We start from the raw sequence: 25,893 nt of genomic DNA on the forward strand, positions 1-25,893 counted from the left end.
TAGGAAGCTCTTGTAGAAAACAAAGTTAAAAAATTATCAGTAAACTTTCAACACAATCCCCAAACCATAATAAATATTTTGCAAATAAAAAATATAACATATATACCTTTCTCTACCATACTATGCATGCGACATGGCCAGCATATCCTGTGAGTACAAATCAGTCACTAGGTTCTCCTTGGAAGACTCAATCTTTGTGAACAAATGCATCTGCAGAAGTACAAGTTATGGTCGTTGTATCAGTAAGAGTGGCATCATCATCCGTAACAAAAACCTGCTCAGCCAGCACAACAACCTCCTCATCAGCAATAGGAACCTGCTCAACTGACACAACAACCTCCTCGTTAGCAACATAAACTTGCTCAAGCGGCACAAGTACCTCCTCAACAGCAACAAGAACAGGTACATGCTCAGCCATACATTTCTGGTCTAGCACGTAGTTGGGAAGCCTCTGCCTCAGCAGTTCTAGCGGCAGCTTCCGCTTTATTAGTGATCGTACCGGCAATGGTGTTGTCTTTCTCTCTGGTCTCACAAAAAAGGAAAACAAAAAAAAATAGTAAAGGAACAAGGTATCGGAAATTTTGAAATTTTCAAAAAAAAAATTGTACTACCAAATATTTTAAAATCTCCGATAAAATTACCGGAATTTCTATATTTTTCGTGCAAATCTCCCAAAAATTCTGAAATTTCCATGAAATTTTCGATATTTCACTTAATTTTTCGAAGAATTTCTTATATGCACGTCAAATTTTTGGTATCGCCTAAGAATTTTGAAATTTTCGGTTAGAGAACATGAATTTTTAAAAATGGAAAAAAAAATTTGAGTAGAATTATTATGGTCTTCTCTTTCGTTTCAAGGGGTGTCAGGTACAAGTCTGAGGTGGCAAGTTAATTTTCAATATTTCACTTAATATTTTTAAATATTTTCTGGTATGCACGTTAGATTTCTAATATACTACTTACTATTTTTAAAGAATTTTTGGTATGCTGGTCAAATTTTCGGTATCACCCATATGAATTTTGAAATTTTCTGAGAGAACAAAAATTTGTGAAAATGATGAAAAATTTAAATATGATTATTATGGTCTTTCTTTCACCAATCTTTGTTCAACCAAAGATACAGATCTCGGTCATTCAATTAGCTATACAGGCTCATCAAATATTATTAGCCTCATAGAATTTCCTACATGTCTGACTTGATGGATGAGCTAGATGCATCACCCTCTGATGCCGCATGTTTTTCTTTTAAAATTAGTTTTCTTTTCTCTCTTTAATCTATGTAATTATAAAAACTCAGTTCTATTAGTAGTTTTATGACATGGGTTAGTTACTTAATAAAAAAATCAGCAACATTTGCTTAAAAGTACGTCTAACATTTCTTGTCTTTTAAAGAACCAAAAACCTTGAATCCAAAAACCCAGAACATTCAGAAATTGCATCTTAGGAGGACTAATTTTGAACCCTACTTTCTTTGAGAAACAATGACTATTCTTCACTGTACAAGGTGAGAACTAAGAACTAAATGGTGCCTTGGATACTGAGAATGTGATTCAAACATAATTTTGAGAATTGATTTAAATCGAGAATGTTTAATTTTTTAGAACTGAGAATGAGATTGTTTGGTGTTTTATTTTTGAGAACTGAGAAATTGATATTTGAGAAATAACAATTCATTTAGGGTTTTAAAATTTGGTGTACAAAATGGTGAGAACAATTCTTTAAGAAATGGACTTGTAGTTTCCGATTGTGAGCTACAATAATAGGTTTAGTCAAGTGTTATGATTTAATGGTGCTGTCGCAATGATTAACAAAACAAACCCTATTATCATTATACATACTGCCATCAGTTAAGAGGAACCGTTGGTTTTCACATTTAATTTAGGGTCAGGTCAACAAGTGTCAGTCTTTTAATTAACTGAGACATCATCTTCAGTATCCTATACCTCATCAACAACTTGAAATATGTCTGCGCTGGTTTAACAAATCTGTCAATCCTCCAACCAGCAACTTCAAAAGAGTAACTAAATAAAATCCATTCTTCAGTCAAATATCGCCTGAGATTCGATTATGCTGTGCTGACTGAAAATGTGAGATATACAAGTTAAAGAAGCACTGTACAAAGTATTTACTCAGGAATGATGATAAAGTGGTGAATGTGTTTCAAAAGTAACTTGAAAACAAAACATTAGCATTTTATCCTTACTAGTCATCTTTTGCAACTCGATAATATCTCTCTGCATGCTGGCGCTGACCAATCAGTTGAGCAAAACGCTCATCATGAGTAATTACAATTAGCTGAAAATTTTCCTGGCCTTTCCTGTCCTCCATGATCCTACATGTCAAGGAAGATAGCAGTAGATAAGCAACAAAAAAAATCACTGTTAGCTATAACTACAGAACAAGACAATTCCATTCAAACCTTAGGATAGCAGCAGCCAGACTTTCAGAATTTGGTCCATCCAAATTTGTGGTTGGTTCATCCAATGCAAGAATTCCACAATTGAGGCAAAATGTTTCCGCTAAGGCCAACCGTATGATAAGAGATGCCAGTACCTGGAACCTCACAAACAAGTCGAGCTTATTTCAGTTTAACTTAATTTTAAATTGTTTAACAAAAAAAGCCTTTTGATTGAATAAAAAAACTCTTGCAAATCCCAGTGATAACATAACATACCTTCTGACCTGCACTACATCTTCCTCTCATTTCTAACTCAGCATCACCAGTTTGCATGAGAACCTATATGGTATACAAAAAAACAATAGTTTAAAATCTGTATTGGAAAATCAGAAATATTTTGAAGTAAACAGTGTTCAACATAAAGATGACAAACCCTGTAACTGTAGGATCGGGTGCCACCACCTTCAGAATCAGAATGAATACTAATGCAGTCAATATCTTGTCCTCTATAAGTCTGTTGCCACAATTCTCTTATAATTTTGTTGATTTCTTCCATTTTCATTGTGTGGAAGCGCATCAGTGCTCTGAAAGATGAATGATATGATCATATATAAATGTAGATTTTCACTAACAATTTATCATAAAGTATCTAATTTTATCAAAGAATACAAACTGGACAGTTGTGATGATAAACACTACTGAAACTCACTTATCAAGTGCATTGTAGTATCTGTCCAAGTCCTTGTTTGCCATTTCAGTTGTCTGTAAGGAAATGTCATGTTGTTAACAATTTTATATTGACAATGAGCATTAAATACTCATACAAAACATACACAGGAAATATAACATCACATTACACCTTTAGCTGGATAAGCTGGTCAAAATATCGCTTATCTATGTCCTTGTAATGGGCCTGCTTTAGATCAATCTTATTTTTGGAAATATTGCTCTGGTAAACTGACACGGTTCCTTTGCACCTGTTTAACTGTCATGGATGTATCGGTACAACAAAATGGAGAAACAGGGTGTATTAATTCTGTACTAGAAGGAAAAGTAAATAACTACTAAAGATGTGAGCATACAAATGGTAAAATGTCCATCAATCATTGTAGTTGGCCAAACAATTTACAAACCGCAAACATAGAAGCATGGCTGGCATATGAAAATACCTCCTCAAGAAGCCTCTCCCTCTCCTTAGATAATTTCGCAAGTTCCGTCTGAATTGTGGAAACTGCACCAACCTTCAACATATTTTCTTCAAGTGTATCAAGTTCGCATGATAGCTTATCTACTTTAGCCTTTGTTTCTCTGTACTTCACGTTGTCCTCAAGTATTCTTTTAAGCTTATCATTATTTCGCATCAAATCTTTCCTTTTGTCTAGTTCATCTGTAATTTCCAGCATCCTGGTTTCACAACTTTGCAGTTGAGATTCTAATAGAGATTTCTTTTCCTGCAACTCCTTCAACTTGTCTCCTTTCTTTAAATTAGAGTACCTGAACAAACACAACTTGTGTTAAGGAAAGTTGAACTCTTAAAAATTAACAATTTTGAGCAGACAACTTACTCTATGATCTTAGAAGTCATTCTAAAAACTGCTTCGGCTTCTTGCTGAAAAATTCTCTTTTTTTCAGCCAGATTCTCAATCTCGAGGTCAAGTCTAATCTTCAGTTCATTATATTCAGCAAGAATTTTATCTTTGTGCTTGGATAAAGGTTCTACGGCTTCAACCAGACTCTGCAAATACCAAGGTTTTGGATGGAATTATGCATTATGATTTTGTATACAGAGAAAAGAAAATCCAGCACTTTTAGAAACTCAGCAACAAATGAATTTTGGAATTTTGATCATGGAATTATGCATTATTATTTTTTCCTCTAGAGAATGCTATTGACTACTGAAGTAGAGAATTTTGAAAGAGGTCATTTCTATAGACAAATACATAATGAACTCAAAGATGAACTCAGTACAGTGCATCACAAGAAGTTTGAAAGAAATAAATAATAACAGGCATCTGCGTGTTCTGTTGAGAGAACTAATCACATCAATGTCAATTGCACATGCCTATTGCTTAAAATCAAGTAATCAATATCTCACATAATTAGACAACCTTCACATCAAGATCAATTTGGACCATTTCTTCAGTCAAGCATTCTAATTCTTTTTCTAATCTTTGACCACCTTGCAATTTCTTTTCTGCATTCATTTTATCATCCCTTGCTTTCAAGAGCCGTGTTTGAATACTTGATATATCTTTCTGCATATCCATCTGCTCTTCTGCCAATTTCTCCAACTCGGTTTTCAAATTGTCCCTTGTAACCAAAATACGAGAATCATATTAAGAGTAAGCAACATCCAACTAGGTAAGAGATAGAAGCACGTATGGAATGATAGATGAGGATAAGTTGAAAACAATCAATTATTCTAATTGGATCTAGATTATAAAATTGTTTGTATTAGTACATACTCCCTCTGGTTTTTATTGTCACTTCGTAAAAAAATTGTATCAAATTATATGTTGTTTTACAATACCAATGAATCATCAGTGATACTCTTCCTATTATACTCTTAAGTATTTATTATTCTCTCTTCTTTTCAATCTTTTAATTTATCTTTCTCATAGCATTAATGAACGCTAATTATGTAAAATCCTCCACTCTTTTTCATAACAATAACTACATTTCTTAATATCTGTAAAATTGGCAAAACAACTTATAATACAAAAACGAAGGTAAAAGTAGAAATCAAGTGAATCTATTTACTTCGTTCCCTGCACTGCAGCGAGTTCGGATTGAATTTCTTCTAGAGTCCTCATTCCTGGTCCTCCACAACCAAGCGCACTTTCTAAACCCTCAACTTTATTTTGCAAATTTTGAATTTCAAGGAAAGTTCGATCAGCATTTTCAACAGGTTGCAGCACCATCTCAACCAAATCCTTGTCAGTCTTCACTTGAGCTAAAATACCTACAACCTGAGACGAAGTTACAGCAGTTTTATAAGCTAATGCGAGTTAGCACCAACAAAAAAGGACAAATACATATGACTCAACAAAACTATTAATCACCATCCGGGAAGCGTACATGTAAAGAAGAAAGTAACGTGCATGAAGGGATAGTTTACAAAGAAAATTCAAAGAAATATTTAAGGGAAAATATAATGTTACATCATCAAGTGCTTGGGTTTTGTGATCCAACTCTTCCTTGACTTGCTGGAGTTCCTTTTCAGCATTAGGGATTGTCTCCTTGCTAAGTTTAACATATTCTTCATACCACATTCGAAGCTTGTCCAACTGCTGATAATCAGAGTCTGCACTAGAGGACTCCACAGCTAGAACTTTCATATGTTCAGCTGAACTGGCAGCTTTCACTCTTTGCTGTGATTAAAAGAAGGGGGGGAAAGCTAATTCAAAACCATATAAAGTTCTTGGTCAGTATATTATGATAGGATGTAAAATGTGCCAACCTTCATGACAAAACTATCTTCTTCTTCTGCCGAGAAAGAACGCTCACAGCAGGGGCAAAAATGATGAGCTCTGGCAACCCTTTCAAAAGGATCAAACATTTGTCTCATACCATCGGCAATGTTATATTTGCTGCAGGCGATCAGAAGAAGTATTAGTACATTTGAGACAAGAAAACTGGGGACAAAACAAACAGCAATCAGATGTGGTCACAAAAATGACTTCATGGGTGTGATCTGGCATAAGTTGACCTTTTCTGTACATCTCTTTTCTCCTTGACAGACTCTAAATGTTTGAGATAAGAATCGATTCCAGAACATTGCTCATCCAAAGACTGAAGCTTGGATTCAATAAACCTCTTTCTTGCTGCAAAAAGTTATTTGTACAAATGGTGTGATTCTACATGGTTGAAGAAAGAAAGCACAGTAGACTACTGGACAACGGAGAAGCTAAATTAATAAAGCAAGTACAACTTTTGGGGGGAACATTGTTAGTAGGCCTCCTATTAGTCATGTATATGTTAGAAGCATGCCCAGGTTAATGTTATTGTGGGTATATTTAAATCGAATAAGGATGGAAGGACATATTCCCAATGGGTAGTTTTATGTTGGTTTAGTTGGGAGAAACTAAAATCTATAATACCTTACCAAGAGGTTATGAAGGACATGTTCTCATTTGTCTTGTAACCAACTCTGCAAGAAGTTATTCCCAAGAGTTCATGATAATAATAGAAATACCACTTACATATATTTGAATACACCAGAACTGTCATAAATCTATCAATTTATTTTATATGTATCGTCTTTAGGCTATATAAAATCGACTTTGTTATGTAATTGAGATACATGATGTTCAACATGTGTTAATATTTTCTCTCTCAACACTGTATATTACGTGTAATGCTTATTTCTATTCTCTTAAAAAATTGCCTTATTATTGTTAGGCAGAATCATGTGATCTTCAATGGCACTGTAAAAACTATACAGAGATTCGAACCAAGAAACCCAAACTTTTACTCTAATATATTTTTCCAGATAAAGAATGCAATGAAGATAATTTATCTACAATTTTTTTAAATGATAGATGAAACTAACATTCCATATCCTTGTGGTGTTTAGATAGGTTATTGTCTACTTCTTGTATTTTCATCTGCAAAACATTTACTTCCTTGTCAACTTCCCGATACTTCACATTCAGCTCATCATATTCGGCTGCAACAGTCCTGCACCATAAATAGCATTAAATTAATACAAGGGAGTTCGTGGACACTCAACACAGACAAAGCTTTTTCGCTAAACTGGAATATGATCAATAGCCATAGGCATGCAAAAGCAAAAAAATAATGGCAAATGAACCTAATTCATTTTAAAAAGAAGCGCCTAATTCATTTTAATATTGGAATCTACTTATCTCAAATGAAAGTATGATATACTAGGCTCATAGTCATACCCGCCTTGAGATTGCCTTTTTTGTCAGTGTTGTCGGTGAGTTTATACACTCTACACCCTCCGGACACATTTATAAGCAACAAAAATGCTTCAATTCTTGGTCGCTATTATAAGCAAAAGTCAATTATTACTAAATCATTTAATACTGTAATTCCTAATATACCCCTCTATTTCATTTTCCATTCCATTAAATTTAATAAAGAGGACATTATAGTAAATTTAATTAATATTTTCACTAAAATCTAAAAAGTTAACTACACTTGATTGAATTTCTTAATAATCGTGAAAATCATTTTCGTTGCTTATACATGTGTCCAGAGGGTGTATTTATGAAGAGCATCTTGCAGTTGTCTACTGAATTTCAATATACTTGAAGGCTACCCAAGGAAAAGGCCTATTCTTAGAAAAAATCAATGATAAGAATGTGGTTATCTTTACTGATGCAGATAGAGAAGGTTCTGATATTAATGGGAAATCTACTTGAGGTTATTGTACCTATGTGTGGGAAACTTGATAACTTGAAGAAGCAAGACACAATGGGTAGTTGCCAGAAGTAGAGCTGAATTTGAGTTTAGAGCAATGGCTTACGGAATTTGTAAAGGTCTATGGATTCTTAGAATTTGTGAAGATCTAAAAGAACTAAAGATGATATTTGACCACCCGTTGAAATTGAATTGTGATAGCAAGGACGCAATAAGCATAGCTCGTTGTCTTGTCCAGCATGATACAACAAAGCATATTGAAAATGATCGTCACTTTACAACAGAAAAAAGAATCTTGCTAACATGTGCCCTTCAAGAAATTGAATGCATAATTTCCAATACAATATTTCTATATTTGCTTCACTAACAAGTGCCCTATAGGTACAAGTTAGCATTTACCAAGAAAAAAATTATTTTGGAATTCTCTGTTTGCCATTTTTGCCCTCAAATAAATAAACAGCTGTATCTTAACCAAGAGTTTAGCAAGATCAACCTTTAAGTGGTTAATAAGTTGGGCATTTTAGATATCTAGGCACCAACTTGAGCAGGGTGTCGATGATTATTAGAATATCCTTGGCATTTATTATTAATATCCATTTTAATTTTATTATATCACTCCTTGATTTGATGAGTTGACTTTCTGTACCTTCTCCCATAAAAAGAGAACTCTTTTTACTGAAGTAATACACTTTCAGTTCCTCTAATATTTCCAATACAGATCCTAAAATTTAAGAGCTTTTCTAAAGCTTCTCTGAGGTTTTCAGCTCCGCGATTCATTAAGGAGTTCATTTTTCTAATTTTTAGAGGGAATGCAGAGCTCTGTTAACCAATTTAGTTTTGTTTCTGCTTTTTATTTTAAAGTAGCAAGATTAGTACCCCTTAACTTTTTCCCTCTTCTCTACTTTCAACAGATACTAACATCAGAAGATAATGAATAGATAAACATCTACTAGACCAGTCTGGCTTGTTAAATTTAAAATAACTTGGAAAAGGAATAGTATTATCAAGAAAACAGTGCAATTCAAGCATACATTTAACAGAAAGAACAAGATCCAATAGTCAAACTGCCAGAGAGAAAGAGAAATTCCAGCACATTTCTTGTGATTCAATTGGAAGTAGAAAAGACTAGGTACGGTAACACTAAAGTGAAATTTCTTAAAGATAAATCTACAAGTTAAGACATACACAATCAAAGAGAAGGTTTTCCAACCTTAATGCTTGTGTGATTTCCTTCTTAACGTCCTTATCAGGAGGAATCCTCCCTTGTAGCACCCTTCTTATTTTATCTTTCTGGCCGTCAATTCTGCAAATTGTTCAAAAGATATAATTCTGAAAAAAAGAAGTTAATGAAAGAGGGGAGAATAAAATTGATCTACATCTTTTTATGTTGTTTCTTCTTTGTCTCCAAATGTTCCTTCATGAGAGATAATCTTCCTCTCTCCTGTGAATCATTAGCCATGGCGGCAAACTCTCGATTGACAACTTTAATCTTTTGCTCCACATTAAGGACTTCCTTTTCAATTTGACTTTTCTTTAGTTCAAATTCTTTTTCATCACGTTGCTTGGTCATCCTCTCCAGCTGAAAATGCTGCAAGCATTACTTGGTATTAAGCTATCAGGTTTGCAAGATGTCTAAATTTGAGGATGTAAACTGCCAAACAACACCAAAGAGTAACTTGCACTCACCAATTTTCTTTCTCGCTCGTCTAAATGAGAAACGTCTATATTAGATATTTCAAGTTCAAATGACTCAAGCTCATCTTTCTTCTCTTCAAAGCGCTTCATAATTCCAGCCTGCATGGACAACAAACTATTAACCTTTGTTTAATAAAAAAGCATTTGACAAGAAATGGACTGATTCAAAGTTCAAACACTAAACCTTGTTCGCTATCTTAGTTTGTAATTTAGCATCAGTATTTTGCCAGCTTTCACTTGCACTCAAGTAGGAATCCCATGCCATTTTGAGTTCAGTTTTATTTGCTTTCTGCAGAAAGAAAAAAAAGTCAGTCCTGTTCAGAGGTCTCAAGGATATTTAATAACAATACTAACAGATTTAAAATGCAAGAATAATGTTGTTTTCTTCCTTAAGAAATGGTGAAAATAATTTGAACATTTTTAATAGAGAATGAGAGAAAACTAATTTGGAATTTCTTAAATTTCTTTGGAATATTCTTTTTAATGATGAATCTTCCTTCAAGATTTACAAGTTTTATAGAGTGATTGTCCTAACTCAGCTGTGACTAAACTTGCACCCAGCACTAACAAACTTCCACTGCAAGTTCGGCAGTTATAATAGCAAGAGCTTAGGTGGCACATCTTTAAATACTGAGGTGACACACCCTAACTAACAGATCAATATACTCCCTCTGTTTCAAAATGAGTGTCGTTAAAGGTTTTAGCACACATATTAAGAAATATAATAATAGTGTCATAAGATATTGCATTTTTACCATATTAATCTTATAAATGTATTGGAAATAGTGTAGAGAATAATAATTAAAGGGCACAATTGGAAAAACAGTAATCATTTCTACATTGAAAAGTGAGAATGACATTCATTTTGAAACAAATTTTATTTGCTAAAACGACATTCATTTTGAAACGGAGGGAGTACTAACTAAGTAATGCAAGCTGCTTATTTGTATCAGAAACACGTGAGATAACTACTCATATATTCACAGACACACTCAATATCAAGGTGGAATAGTCTGAAGAACCAAGGCAGCCACATTGAGCTTGTTGTGCAACTTCAGGAACCAAGCAAAGGAGAAATAACTGGTTAGAATATCTGTTGTCTGATTTGTGCCAGGAATATGGGTTACACGCAGCTGCAGGGTTAAGACTTTTTCACAAACAAAATACAAGCCAATCTCCATGTGTTGGTCCAGGCGCAAAGGACAGGATTGTGAGCCATGGCAACAGAGCATTGGTTATCACAGTATATGACAGGAGAGGGCGAACCAATTTTGAGCGTATGCAAAAGAGGCTGCACCCACAACAACTCAGCCCTAGATCTAGGAAGTAGCTACCACATATTTTTTGCGAGACCACCAGAAAATCAACTTGGATGGGGCCAAAGAAAATAGCATATCCAGAGGTGAATCTGTATCTTCAGGGCTAGAAGCAAAACCTGCATCAGAGTCTTGGTAAGGACAGAGGGTGCTGAGCAGAGGCATGGGAAAGGAGCAGTCCATAGTAAGTAGCGCCTTTCAAATAACCCAGGATCCTTCTTACTTCATTCAAATGAGCGAGCACCAAGGGATTGCTAACATACTGACTCATGTTAACAGAGTAACAGAGCTCTGGCCTGGTAATAGTAGCATACTGCAGAGCTCCCACAACAGAACGATACAGAGAAGGATCCTGAAGTGAGATGAGCCAGCTTCGGACAACTTAGAGCTAGAGGCCATAGGGGTAGAGATGAGATTGGGATCCTGCAAAGTAATTTTGACCTGGAGGTCACGAATGTTCATTTTGAGTTAACATGGAGCCAGTGGGCTGTTTTCTGACTTCAATCCCAAGAAAATAACCTAGGGTGCCATGTTGCTTGAGAGCAAAAACATTGCAATTTATTTGTAATGGATTGGCCACTGTTTTAAATTAAACATTTAAATAAGTAGGCTGCTGACACCTGAGACTTAAAAATAAACAAAGATGGGCCACATTTCCTGTTGTGAAAACCAACCTCAAGTCAGGTGCATTTGTGCCTTTCAAACCATTGTCTTGGGGCTTGCTTGAGACCATAAAGAGCCTTGTGCAGGAGACAAACCAGAATAGGATCCGCGGAAACAAAACCATGAGGCTTCTCCGTATACACTTCTTCATCTAGGAGGCCCATTTAAGAAGGCCCTGTTAATATCAAGCTGCAGGATATCCCAGTGATTGGTAAGGGCAAGAGTCAGAAATGATCTGATGGTCACTGGTTTTAATAACAGGGGAGAAAGTCTCGAGAAAATCAAACCTATGAAGTTGAGCCAAGTTTTGTTCTCTTGCAAGGCATCATACTCCTCTGTCATTACAGCAAACCATCTGGGATCCATAGAAGCTTGTTCAGGAGTTTTGGACTCGGAAGTGGTTAAGAAGATCAAGGGGTGAACATGGGGCAGAGGGATACCAGATTTGTTTCTGGTTTGCATAGGTTGAGTGTTGGTTGGGGTTGAGTATTGGTTGGTTGGGGTTGAGGAGAGGGAATAATTGCAGGAAAGGTCAGTGGAGAGGTAGGAGTAGGACGGGATGGGCTACGAATAGGTGAAGGGCCAAGGGAGGAGGTAGAAGGGGAAGGCTGCACTGAATCAGTGCCTGTAGAGGGACTTGGTCAAGATTGTGGAGAGAAGATCGATGACGGAGGTAGGCCAGTTTGAGGAATAAGTGAAACTAGGGGAACAGAGTTGAGAGAGGCAAGTTTAGGGGATTTTTTTAGAGTAGACGGAGTGGGTGGAAAAAGGCCAAGATAAGATAACCTATATCCGTTGAAGAAGTCATCCTTTGAAATATGAAGTTTACTAGTAGGGGAAGACACTTGTACTCTTTGAGAGCTGTAGAATACCCAAGAAAGAGACATTCATGTCACCAAAAATCAAGTTTATGAGTATTATATAAGGCCTGGGGAGATAGGAGCAAGCACAACCAAAAACCTTTGAAGAACTTAAAGTCAGGACCATAACAAAAGAGGATAGAGTAGAGAATATATTGACCAATAAAAGTAGAAGAGTCTACTAATGAGGTAAACGACAGTGAGAAAAGCATGATTCCGGAAATTTAAAGGAAGGAAGCCTTGAGACCTTAGAAACCTTGAAAATCAAGAGGCATTGCCATATTAAACCGCCCATTGAAGGGATAGTAACACATGGCAACTAAGTGACTGTACTTGAAGCACACCTGATATTGTAAGTTGCAAAAACGGCCACCACGATCACATCTAGCACCACCATAGCTAGGGATGGTACCAACAGAGGAAGGATTGTTCTTAGAAGGCACAATTGTAAGATGAGTTTGCTTAAGAGGTAGAGTTGAGAAGACATGACGAGGAGTCACCATTGACCGTCACCTGAATTAGGTAAACAAAAGCAGTTTCATCTTGAAGTGACTTTTTGATGTTATCAATGCGCAAGGACCAGAGCTTCAACCTCTACAAGTTGAACAAAGTCAAACTTCCTCTCAGTGAAACAAGCAATCAATCCAAAATCCCGTGGCAATCCTTCTAAAACTACATTGATGTGTTGTTGCGGTGGAAAGGGAGCACCAACGGGGACAAGAGAATCAACCAACGCTTTGATTCAAAGAAGATACTCTTCAACCGTGCGATAAGCAAAAGAATAGTAGAGCATAATTTTCTAGCTTTTGAGCGTGAGTTTCTAGAAATGTGCATGAATGTGTTCCCAAAGTTCATATGCATGAACATATCCTGGAACACACGTCATGATGGAACAACAGAGGGTTGATTGAAGCCAGGAGATAAGCCACTTATCTTGACGAAGCCATGCATGATAAGTTTGGTTTTCAACATTCAAGGATTATTCCAAACGCAAAAGGAATTGTGGAGGAGCAGAAAAGCCACTGATCTTGACAAAGGTTTTCAACATTTAAGGATTATTCCAAATGCAAAAGGAATTATGGAGGAACTTATGCAAAAATACATGAGTTTTTGGATATTGTGCACATTGATTATTGGCTCAATGTATTGATGCCAAACTAAGAAACATTTCTCATCAATCTTTTCAGATATCTTCAGCAGAAATTTCACACAAGGTGAACCTGTTTCCAGCTATGATGCATAGTAATGGGTAGGGTATTCAGTGCAGGTACTCCCACTGGTACGAGATACGACATTTTAAAAAAAATTCAAGGTAACGGGGATGTTAATAAAAAATGAAAGTTTTTTTATAAAATATAAGAGTATAGAACTAAATTGTCGGTCCGCAACAAAATATCACTATAAAAGTTTTAAAAAAATGAAAAGTAATGTTAAGATACAATAATAAAATTAAAATACATAAATATACTAGATTGATTCAAGAGAAAACCACAAACTTCACTCAAAACCAAATAATAAGAAAAAAGAAGTACCACGAGTACTGTACATGTACCCTGTACCCATGCTTCATAGCTTTCGTGAAATGGAGGAAGGATACATACTGGAATAAAATGAACAAGAACAACTAGCGTTGGAGTAAGTGGTGGAGGAGGATTGGATTCGGATGTCATAGATCCTAACCTAGAGCTCTATGATACCATGTTATTAGAGAGAAAATGAAATAACTAATTTGGAATTTCAAGAATTCCTTGATTATTCTTTCTAATGATGAATCTTAGAGATTTACAATATTTTTTGTAGAATGTTTATCCTGCACTCAGCTGGGGATAAACCTGCACCCAGCACTAAAAAACTTTTGCTGCAGGCTTGCCAGTTAATAACTACCAGAGCTGGCGTGGTACATCTGTAAACGCTGAGGTTGCACATTTTAACTAAAAAATCAAGACATTCAGTAATACAGGCTGCTCATTATTTGTAGAAGCAACCCATGAGATAACAACTCATATATACTCATAAACATATGGTCTATTTAGAGAGCCTGAATCTTTAAGCAAGAAAACAAAATTCAGCTTGAAAATATGACAAAAGGACAGGACCACATGGTATGACATCCTTCTAAAGAAAACACCTGATCAAAGATTAACATCAACTGAGCAAAGAATGACAAACTCTGAATATCCAGCAAGGAAACCCTATACTAGTCGAGTATCATGAAGAAGATATGAAAGATGCTTTATCCAAAAAAATTTATAGTAGGAAGAATCATCATATATAATCTTCCATTTCCCAATTTCTTTCCAACCGAAGGCGCTTAAAAGTGAATACATAACCAAAAAGGGAGTACAGAAGAGTCACCTTCTTATCTTCAAGATCCTTCTCAAGATCCCCCAACCTTGATTTTACCCGATTAGTGAGGTTCAAACCATCTGCAGCACTGAAGGGTGGCTTTGGAAGAGACCCTAAGTTATAACTGGAAAAAATATTTTGAATGCAAGTATCTCGTTCATTCTTCAGAGACGTGTGAGCCTGCAGTTTGAATCAGAGACAAAATTACAACAACATTCCATACTAGATATTAGTATTGACAGTGTATCAACTCATTTACTTCTTCTTCAGTTTGTAGCTTGCTGATCTCCCAGATAGACTCATCCATGGCCTCTCTAAGGACAGAAACTTTTGTGCCAATGTCATTCTTCTCTCTTTCCAACTTGCTTATTTGTGAATTTGAAATTTCAAGCTTTTCGTCAAACTTGGTCTTCAATTCCATCAACTCTTCATCAGGTTCTAATGAATAAACGAAGCAGAAGAAAGAATGATAAACTTACAATATAGTATGATGGCCATTTATGAGAAAATTAATATGAGAATAAAAACAAACAAAAAAAGGAGAATTTAGAACTGGGTCGTTGATGTAATACATATACCATGGTCAACACTTACACACCATCATACTCCATCTCTAGATCAGCATGTTGCCTTTCTTGTCCCTCTAATAGAGTGCTTCTTTCTGTAGTTTTAGCTGATATTTGCTTCTGTAGCTCAAGCGAATGTTTCAATGTTTTTTCCCCATGACCAATTTTAGTGTCCAAATCTTTAATGCTTCCCTCCAACTGCTGTATCTGATCTTTTTGAGATTCTGTTTTCTCCTGATCCTGTGCAATGCTTTCCCGAAGCTATAAAAAAATAAAATTAGGTAATTAGGGTCAAAAATTCAGAGATATTTTGATATTCTGATAAACTGTGTCTTCACTCTTGGAGAATTTTCATATAAATACACTTTAAATTACAAGTTAAGGGGCTGACTCAGCCTCAAAAATCTGCAACTGCCATATATACGTTTATGCAGTTTAATATACTAATTAATAGTATTAATCCCATCCCAATAAATCTGCTACAGCAATATATACATTTAAGCACTTTATTATCACTTAGAAATCTAAACGTTAAGCCTACTGACATCCCCCCTCAAATTGATGCTGGTGAATCAACTAGCATTAATTTGCTAACTAAAAAGTTGTGTTGTTGCCGTGCCAATGATTCAGTGAAGATGACAGCTGTTTGAACAGCTGTGGAAACATGAGGTAAAGTGATGATTCTACGATCATAGACTTCTCGGATAGAGTGACAATAAACCTCGATGTGCTTCGTTTGCTCATGGTAAACTGGATTTGTTGCAATCTGTATAGCACTTGTGTTGTCAGCATATAACGAAGTTGATTGAGCTTGAGAGAATCCAAGTTCGGTAAGAAGACAGTGCAGCTATACTATTTCAGAACAAGCAGCAAACATTGCACGGTATTCTGCTTCAGTGGATGACTTTGAAACAGAATCTTGTTTCTTACACTTCCAAGAAATAGGAGCATTTCCTAGAAACATACACCAGCCAGTAGTAGACTTTCTAGTGTCTGGGCACCCTGCCCAATCAGCGTCACTGTATGCTTGAAGTTGGAGTGTCGAATCAATAGGAAAAAATAAACCACGTTTTGAGGTTCCAAGGAGGTATCTAATGATTCGATGCACTGCTGAAAGATGGAAGTGTTGTGGTGCTTGCAGGAACCTACTAACACTAATGCACAGCAAAAGAAATATCTGGACAGGGTGATAGTTGCATAGATAAGACTACCGACCAACTTTCGATAAAGAATATTTTAATGGCACTTATGAAAACATACTAGCAAATACCCAAAAAAAAAAAAACTCAAACTTAATGATTATAAAAAATACTATATATTTTTATATACACATGTTTAAAAAAATTTATATTATAATATAAAATTAACTTCATAATCATAAATTCATTGTTTTTATGTTGATGTGGTGTGTTATATATATTTTCTTTTTTTAAGAGGAATTAACTATTATTACTATTTTTTTTTCAAAAAACCAAATTATTATATTTTTTATAATCATAGGTGACGTATCTCATGGTATACAGCTATGAACTACCACATTGAAAATAGCTTTGTTTGACTTTTCAACACTCTTTCTCACATTACTATTTAAATATTTCCTGACTCTCCACTTCATCTCTTCCTCTTCTCGCGACTCCACCACTTCATCTCATCTTCTTCTAGTGACTCCACCGCCCATTTGGTTTTTTTTCTTAAAAAAAACCCAAAAGACAGATATGTTGCACTAACGATTCAGCTCTTAAACTCAAACGATTTTACCGAGTTTGCTCCATACGACTTTGCTTGAATCGGAGCACGCCGGAATGCATATGGAACGTAGGATCGGACGAGTTTACGAGTTGACTCGCGATTCTGCATACACTGCTCCAAACCATATAAACTGACCGCTTTGGACCGCATCTGATTCGCTACCAGACCTGCGATCTCTGCCGCGCCACCCGCTTTCTCATTTCGTGCCGAACCGGTGCTTGGAAGCGGCCACACCAATTTTTCCGCGTCGCACCGCTTTCGCGGCCACTATTAACAACATAGATAAAATATTTGTTAAATATATGATTGGTTGTGCTAAGGGATTCCACATCAATTCTAAAATCATTTGCTCATCTAAAGGTGGTGTTGTAATAATGTATATTTATAGCTATTAATAATAAATTGTATTTGACTCTAATAAAGTAGTGCTTTATATATGCGTTTGTATTCTATTACTATACTTGTGTATTGTTGTATTTCTGTTATACTTGGATTGCTGAGCTGTTAGGTTGTTATAATAGACTCAGTTAGTTAGCTAGGCTTGCTTCTCTATATATACAGTGAGCCCCTTGTATCATTGATTCATTCAATACAGTGAGAGATTATTTCCATATTCCAATTCTCTCTGTTTTACCAAACTCTATCATGATATCGTGAGCTTCTCTTTTTCGATCCATGGAGCCTCTTTTTCCTTCTTCTCAGGTGAAACTTTCTCACCTTATTTCTGTAAAGTTTGACGATAAAAATTTCAAACAATGAAAGCAACAGATTGACGGAGTCGTTCGCGGTCATCGCCTTCAACGGTTTGTTACAGTTCTGGTGATTCTGCCACCGTCACCTTCCGATCCTGCATCTCACAGTGTGTTTCTTGAATGGGAGCAACAGGACGCCCAAATTTGCACTTAGCTCCTTTCCACCATCTCCGATTCGCTTCTTCCGAAGCTTGTTGAGTGTAAACACGCATGGCAAGTTTGGACAGAGGTCCACCGTTATTTCAATACTCTTCTCTACACCAAAGCGCGCCAGTTACGATCGGAGCTCCGTCGTCTCACGAAGGGAACGCTGACGATAGAGGAGCTTATGGCTCGCACACGTGAGATCAGTGGGTCGCTGGTTTCGATTGGGGATCCAGTTTCTCTTCGTAACCTAATTGAGATTGTTCTGGATTCGCTTCCTGAGGAGTATGACTCTATTGTTGCCGCCGTCAACAGTAAGGATGAATTGAGTTCTTTGGATGAACTGTAATCGTCTTTACTGGCTCATGAGTCGCGTCTGGAGAAACATCGCAAAGTTGTGGTTACGGAGCCGGCGACGGTGAATCTCACTCAAGCAACACCATCACCTGCGCCAGTTGTCGCTGATCAATCTGTTACTGAAGCGTTTCCTCAAGGAACAAGTCACGTCACCGCTAATGCTGAGAATCATGCCTATGGCTCACGTGGAGGTCGTTCTGGCCGTGGAGACGGTCGTTTTGGTCGTGGTGGAGGACGGTTTGGCAAACCATCGTGTCACATTTGTCACAAATCTGGTCATGATGCTTCGGTATGCTATTATCGCTATTCCAATTCAAGTGGTGTTGGTTATCCACAGCAAAGAACTCCATTCAATCCCTTCTTTATGGCTCCTCGTGTTGTGTATCCTGTTCAGTTTGCGTATGCTTCTCCTAGAGCTGCACCTCCCAGATCTTCTGCACCACAAGCTTTCTATGCAGGTACTGAAGCTAGCTGCAACAATCAATGGTGGTATCCTGATTCAGGAGCTTCTCATCATGTTACTCCTGAGGCCTCTAATGTGTCTGACTTTGTTTATGTGCCTGGTATTGAGCAAGTCTTCATAGGAAACAGCCAAGGTTTGTCTATCAACTCTGTTGGTTCTATGTCCTTTCCTTTACCGCACAAACCTCACCTATCTCTTACTCTTAGCAATCTCTTACATGTCCCTCACATTACCAAGAACCTCATGAGTGTGAGCAAATTTGCTTAAGATAACAATGTGTTTTTTGAATTTCATCATAAATTCTTTGTTAAATCTCAGGCTACTTCTAAAGTGTTACTCAGCAGCCGTGTTGGAGATGATGCCTCTACAAATTTCCTAATCCTGCTGCCTCTCAACTGTCCAAGTCTTGTCCCAGTCTTCATACTTGTAGTACTAGTTGTAGTTTACCTTGTTCCCCTGCAATAAGCAGTTGTAATACTTCCAATTGTATGCCAAACCTTATGTCACAGTGTAATGAATCTTTTAATAATAATACTACAAGTACCAATTGTATGCCAAACCTTATGTCACAGTGTAATGAATCTTTTAATAATAATACTACAAGTACATTTTTCAGTTCTTCTCTTAATTCTGCCACTGTTAGCACTGAAATACCTTCTCCACATTCTAATAGTTCAGCATCTATAGCAACTAATAAGTATGTTTTGTGGCATACCAGATTGGGACACCCTAATCATCATGCTCTCATTGAAATTTTCAAACTCTGTAACCTATCTATCCCTCCCAAACCACCCACAGAAATATGTCATGCTTGCTGCATTGGCAAGTCTCACAGATTACCTTCTTCATTGTCCACCACAGTCTACACTCATCCATTTGAATTAGTTGTGTGTGACCTCTGGGGGCCTGCCCCTATGAAATCTTCAAGTAGATACACTTATTTCCTAACCTGTGTAGATGCTTATTCTAGGTTTGTTTGGGTTTTTCCTCTCAAACTCAAGTCTGACACCATGATTCAGTTTCTTCAATTTAAGAAAATGGTTGAACTACAGTTCAATTGTTCCATAAAGTGTGTCCAAACTGATGGGGGAGGAGAGTTTAGGCCTCTCACCAAGTATCTCACTGAATTAGGTATTGTCCATAAGCTCACTTGTCCCCATACACACCACCAAAATGGGCTTGTTGAACGCAAACATAGGCACATTGTTGAGACTGGCCTCACTCTCCTTGCCCAATCCACTCTTCCTTTAAAATTCTGGGATCATGCTTTTGTTACAGCAGCCTATCTCATCAACAGAATTCCCAGCCCTACACTTGACAAGTATTCCCCTTACTACAAACTCCTTAACAAACCACCTGATTATTCTACTCTTAAGGTCTTAAGGTCTTTGGGTGTGCTTGTTATTTGTTCCTGCGTCCCTATAACACTCATAAGCTAGCCTTTAGGTCTCAACAATGCATTTTTCTTGGATACTCCACATCTCATAAGGGCTATAAATGCCTTGCCTCAAAAGGACACATCTACATCTCTAAGGATGTTGTGTTCCATGAAGCTCATTTTCCTTATTCCACATTATTTTCCCCTCCCTCCAAATCATCATCTACTTCCTCCTTTTCTTCTAGTACCAAATTTGTCCCTCCTCTCTCAATTCCATCTGCTGCCAGTCAGTCTCACCTTCCCTCCTCTTCCTCCTCTTTTCCCAATTCTACTTCTAATCAAGCTGGCAGCCACAGTTCCACTCCCAGGTCTGCTCATTCTAATCATTCTACCTTTAATCCTGAGCAAACTACTCGTTATGATCAGCTTTCCCTTACTTCCAGTCAGCAGTCTGTTTCTCCAGTCCCTCACCCTCTCACTACCATTCATGTTCCCTCTTCTCCTTCTAACTCTCCTGCCCTTATTATCTCTGATCCAGCTGAAGCCAGTACCATCTCACCTTCCTCCTCTCAAAATCTATTATCTTCAGTTAGTCCTAGCCCTAGTCTCAGCCCTCCCAATACAAATTTACCCTTCATTCATCCCCAAAATGTGCACCCTACGCAGACTAGAGCCAAAAGAGGTCTCACTCTTCCTAGACTTCACCCTACCCTTCTTTTAGCCCACATGGAACCAACTTCTGTTGATCAAGCCTTGGCTGCTCCCCATTGGTTTCAGGCAATGAAAGATGAGTATCAGGCACTGATGAGAAATCAGACCTGGACATTGGTGAAAGCTCCCGATTGCAAAAAGCCTATTGGTTATAAGTGGGTTTTCAGAACAAAGCAAAATCCTGATGGTTCCATAAACAGGTACAAGGCCAGATTAGTAGCTAAAGGGTTCCATCAAAAGGCTGGCAGTGATTTTCAAGAGACTTTCTCACCAGTCATCTAACCAGTAACTGTCAGAATTGTTTTAACTATTGCTGTTAGTAATAAATGGACCATACAGCAAATTGATGTTAACAATGCCTTTCTCAATGGCACTCTTGAAGAGGAAGTGTTTATGCGGCAGCCTCCTGGCTTTGAAGCAGCTGACAAGACATTGGTTTGTCAATTGAATAGGTCTATCTATAGTTTAAAGCAGGCTCCTAGGGCCTGGTTTGACAAACTCAAGAGTGCACTAGTTCAGCTTGGTTTTCAGGCTAGCAGATGTGACCCTAGTCTCTTTCTGTTGCATCAAGGAAAGCTTCAGGTTATGATTCTGGTGTATGTTGATGATATTATCATCACAGGCAGTTCTGCTCCCTTTATTACCTCCTTAATCAAGCACCAACTATTTTTTAGGTATTGAAGTATCTCATTTCCCTAATGGTTCTCTGCTTCTTTCTCAAACCAAATACATCACTGACTTGCTTTCCAAACTGAATATGCTAAATGCTAATGGCATGCCCACTCCCATGGTCTCCAGCAACAAGTTATCTAAAGTTGGTTCAGCTGTTGTGGATGATCCAACTCAGTTTAGGTCAGTTGTTGGTGCCTTGCAAATTGCAATATGCTACTTTGACTAGACCTGAGATCTCTTTCTCTGTCAACAAAGTTTGTCAGTTTCTGTCCAATCCTTTAGAGGATCATTGTAAGGCACTCAAGAGGATCTTGAGGTACTTAAGTGGCACTCTGCACCATGTTAGCTCATTCAACCTGCTTCTGTCCAGCAGCCTATGCAATTGTTAGGATTCTGTGATGCAAATTGGGCATCAGATCCTGATGACAGGAGGTGGTCCAAGAAGCAACAGCTTGTTGCCAGATCCAGTGCTGAAGCAGAGTACTGCAGCATGGCTCAATTGGCTGCTGAGCATTTGGATCCAATCTTTGCTTGAGGAACTTCACTGCTCCTCTCAGGTGCCTCGGATCCTGTGTGACAACTTGAGCACTGTCACACTTGCTCATAACCCTATTCTCCACAACAGAACCAAGCATATGGAACTTGACATATTTTTTCTGCGAGAGAAAGTTCTCAGCAAAAGCGTATCCATGGCACATGTCCCAGCCCAAGATCAGTGGGCTGACATTTTGACTAAACCCTTGTCTGCTGCCAAATTTGTGCCTCTGCATGCTAAGTTGCGTGTGTTCAACAAAACTGCCTTGACAAACCCACCAGCAAATTCTAAGGGGGACTAATAGAGTAGTGCTTTATATATGCGTTTGCATTTTGTTAGCTATACTTGTGTATTGTTGTATTTTGATTATACTTGGATTGCTGAGTTGTTAGGTTGTTATAACAGACTCAGTTAGTTAGCTAGGCTTGCTTATATATATATATATATATATATATATATATATATATATATATATATATATATATATATATATATATATATATATATATATATAATATATATATATATATATATATATATATATATATATATATATATAGAAGCAAGCCCCTTGTATCATTGATTCATTCAATACAATGAGAGATTATTTACATATTCTCTCTGTTTTACCAAACTCTATCAGACTCACTAATAAATCCTATTAGATAAGACTCATTGTAATATAGATATTATGCACCCTACGAAAAACGGTAAAAATTGATTGATCTAACCACCTAAATCATTTTATCGGGTACTTCTCTCAAACATCTCAAGGTTATGCACCAACTTAAACTAGAGTCTTGGAAAATACTTCCTATTTGTGAGGAATATAACAATCCTCTACATATTGTGTTTATTTCAATAGTTTACATGCAATTAATTTTTATAGTATCATTATTTATGTAGTTTCAATCAGAGGAGTGTTTTTTTCATATTTAGTGCTTTTCCTTACCTCAACCCCAAAAAGACAGTGGCACAAAAAGTACACAGGCAAGAAAAAAGGAGTATAAATATTTTCAAGCTCTTCGAGTGATTGCATTTACTTTAGATTTAAAGTTCTTAATTTTGGGAAAAGAAAGTGACCGTATAAGCTGCATCTTTCAGAGTTTGAAGATTTTCTAGTTTCAGCTTGTAAGTCTTTATCTCTTGAGCTTGATCCTTGTGAAGTTTCTTTATAACCTCCAGTGCCTTTGTGTAACTGCTCAATACAAGAGCACACAGTAACTACCAATTCCAAGTCAAAATCAACAGCATTTTCAACATAATCCAGAGAGCATTTTAAATGGGAAAGAATTTAAAGGCCAAAGCAGCAACTGAAGATAATTGTGACTCGTGTTTTGATTGCTACAAACACAAAAAGCACCTAAATAATTTCTCATCAAATATCCTTGCTCCTTAAATTGCATTTGTCATAATAAAATCTGGTCTCGTTAGAGATGCGGCATTAAGAGCTATTGTAGAAGTGTATACTATGAAGGTTTATTTAAGATGTAATCCCTATGCCATATGTAGGTCTCCTAAAAATGCGTGCGTAAAACTGAACATAAACATTAAAGAAAGATTTCAAGAAAAATAAACAATTAAATCAAGAGTTTCATAAGAATAAATTACTATCCAAGGTTTTAAAAAACATTTCGCGACCGCGAATACAGCCACGACAAAACGGTATCGGAACCTTCCGATACCGTTATTCACCGTTTTAAGGCTGAGAAAAAAATCGCAAAAGAAACTCCGTTATGGCTACAACAAAACGCCGTTACGCCCATAAAACACTGTTACTTACAACTGTTTACACACTGTTATTGACGTTTTTTTTTACTCTGAAAGTACAAATCAAATGGCTTTTATAGGAATCAGAATATTGAAATTTTGAACTAAAATTTATTTTTATGGTAAAAATGGAATCACATTACATTAACAGGAATCCTCCTTTTGTACAATATTTTGTGCAATATTGTGAGGAATTCACACCGTGACGACCATTATTTGCAACGCAACACCTGTACTGACCGAAATCGCAAAAGCCACAAGGCGAACACGATTGTTTTTTAAAACCTTGTTACTATCATTCAAGAAAAAGTAAAAATATATACTCCGACACTTGGGTGAAAGTATCTTGATTAGAAAAAGTAAAAGTATATACTCCGACACTTGGGTGGAAGTATGTTGAATCAAGGATAGACAGCATCAACCTACTATGACTCCTACTTGCTCTTTTGAGTAAAGCATGAGAGCTCACAGGTGTTGAAAGCCAAATTACTTATTATACAAAGTAACTTTATAACACGTTGCAATTTTTAACAAAGCTTATATGATATATATTACCAATGTGAGATTGATGAGAAAAATTGGTGAATTAAATGGGGTAATATAAAATAAGAGACAAATGAAATAATAGGATGCTATCACATGGCAAAGTCGAATGTCTGAAAAACTACATGTTTAAATTGTGAAAGATGAAGCAGAATTACACAACAAACGAGACAAAATGAAAGAGGGATTGGTAAGATGATACCGAGTAGCTGAAAAAATATCGTCAAACTTCTTTTTTAACGTGGAAGGATCCTGGAGCGGCCAATTGGCTTCATCTTGATGAACAAATATAACATTTTCCAAAATGGCCTTTGAAACACCCATGAGCGCAGGAATCTCTCTATCCATATCAGCACATCTATAGCTAAGGCAAACTTTCTAACAGAGCATAGCAAACAATTCAAATCAATTGGATTGTTTATCAAACTATATACACCATAAAAACATAAACAAATTGAGCAAGTAGATAAATTATAGCATGAAATAAATATAAAGATGAAAAAACACGGTGCTACGAATTGAAGAATGATACCTCGCCTGTATGAGGGTTAATAGTTTGAAGCACACTCTCAATTGCTTTGTACTCCATCTTGGATGCTTTTTGCGTGAGTTGAAAAGACCTAATGCAAACCACATCTCTACCAGCGGCGGTCTTGAACCGGAGCTTAATCTGTCCCTTGGTCTCCGTTTCACCGGCAACCTATCCAAACCGAGCAAATGCAAAACGGTAACGACGCAGTTTATCGATATAAAATCAGTAATGATAAAAAAAATCGGTGAATGAAAGAAACCTTGGGATCGTGAATGAAGCTGTGTCCAGACCTAGCATTTGGCGGCAACTCGCCGGTGCAGGAAAGCTTCAAGCATTCGATGATTGTCTGTAGAAAATGCATGTGTGAGATTGATTGAGTGAGATAGTGTTAGTGTTGGTTTTGAAATGAAATGAAGTGAACTTACGGTTTTGCCGGCACCGTTGGGACCGACGATTAGGGTTAAGGGTTTGAAGAAGGTGATGACGTTTTTGTTCTCAGGATCGAAACTTCGGATGCCCTTGATGAGCATCTTGTCAACGGTACTCATCGTTGCTTCACTTTTTTTTCTTTGCTTCCTCCCTCAAAGAATGTTCAGGTATTCATAGTGCTTCTGTGGTGTGAGTGTGACTCGTGCTCAATACTCTTGCTTGTGTCTAGGCTACCCGCTCTTTCTTAATTAAATAATTTCGGAATCGGCCTTTGAGATGACCTTGGAATTTCTCAATTAAATAATGTGTATCTCTTCGTACACCTATGCACCATATTAGGACTTCCGGCAAAAATCGCAAAATATCCATATATTACAGATATTTATATTCGAAAACCTAAAATATATTTTTTCAGGAAAAAATGTGATTTAATTTTAAAAATAAAAAAAATGACTTTGGATGTGCATATCCGAAATTATTAAACATAGTTCGTACACGAATAGACTTCCCCCACTCTTTTCATTCTCTTCAAACACACACAAAAAAAATATATTCTCTCCAAACACTACATTGACATGGAAAAGTACCACTAAAGATTCTCGTGCTCCAAAAATTCCATAGAAGCA

The 25,893-nt window shown here is 36.8% G+C and overlaps 1 protein-coding gene across 1 annotated transcript; it reads right to left on the minus strand.

Annotated features, from left to right (window-relative positions):
• Positions 1-1,764: 1,764 nt before the first annotated feature.
• On the minus strand, positions 1,765-25,531 carry LOC131632801 (DNA repair protein RAD50). Its single transcript, XM_058903528.1, has 27 exons — positions 25,264-25,531; positions 25,098-25,184; positions 24,839-25,006; positions 24,509-24,684; positions 23,077-23,191; positions 15,265-15,493; positions 14,926-15,104; positions 14,676-14,846; positions 9,666-9,770; positions 9,473-9,580; positions 9,163-9,374; positions 8,997-9,089; positions 6,951-7,078; positions 6,108-6,222; positions 5,859-5,988; positions 5,560-5,769; positions 5,159-5,367; positions 4,507-4,708; positions 3,964-4,133; positions 3,568-3,892; positions 3,258-3,383; positions 3,108-3,160; positions 2,832-2,982; positions 2,675-2,737; positions 2,420-2,553; positions 2,204-2,332; positions 1,765-2,079 (listed from the first exon to the last, which is right to left on the minus strand). The coding sequence occupies exons 1-27, from the start codon at positions 25,384-25,386 to the stop codon at positions 2,040-2,042; spliced, it is 3,951 nt and encodes a 1,316-aa protein (XP_058759511.1). The 5' UTR covers positions 25,387-25,531; the 3' UTR covers positions 1,765-2,039.
• Between the last annotated feature and the right edge of the window lie 362 nt (positions 25,532-25,893).

The sequence above is a fragment of the Vicia villosa genome, unplaced genomic scaffold, assembly GCF_029867415.1.
Source record: "Vicia villosa cultivar HV-30 ecotype Madison, WI unplaced genomic scaffold, Vvil1.0 ctg.001020F_1_1, whole genome shotgun sequence".
In the NCBI taxonomy this organism is placed as follows: domain Eukaryota; kingdom Viridiplantae; phylum Streptophyta; class Magnoliopsida; order Fabales; family Fabaceae; genus Vicia; species Vicia villosa.

What these genes read in the sequence shown, in the direction of transcription:
- LOC131632801 (XM_058903528.1), bottom strand. Translation starts at nt 25,386, where the DNA reads ATGAGTACCGTTGACAAGATGCTCATCAAGGGCATCCGAAGTTTCGAT. An exon ending in AGGATCTTGAAGATAAGAAG is followed by an intron (nt 9,771 to 14,675) that starts GTGACTCTTCTG and finishes TTCTTTCTGCAG; the next exon opens with AAAGCAAATAAAACTGAACT. An exon ending in CGAGTTGCAAAAGATGACTA is followed by an intron (nt 2,080 to 2,203) that starts GTAAGGATAAAA and finishes TCACATTTTCAG; the next exon opens with TCAGCACAGCATAATCGAAT.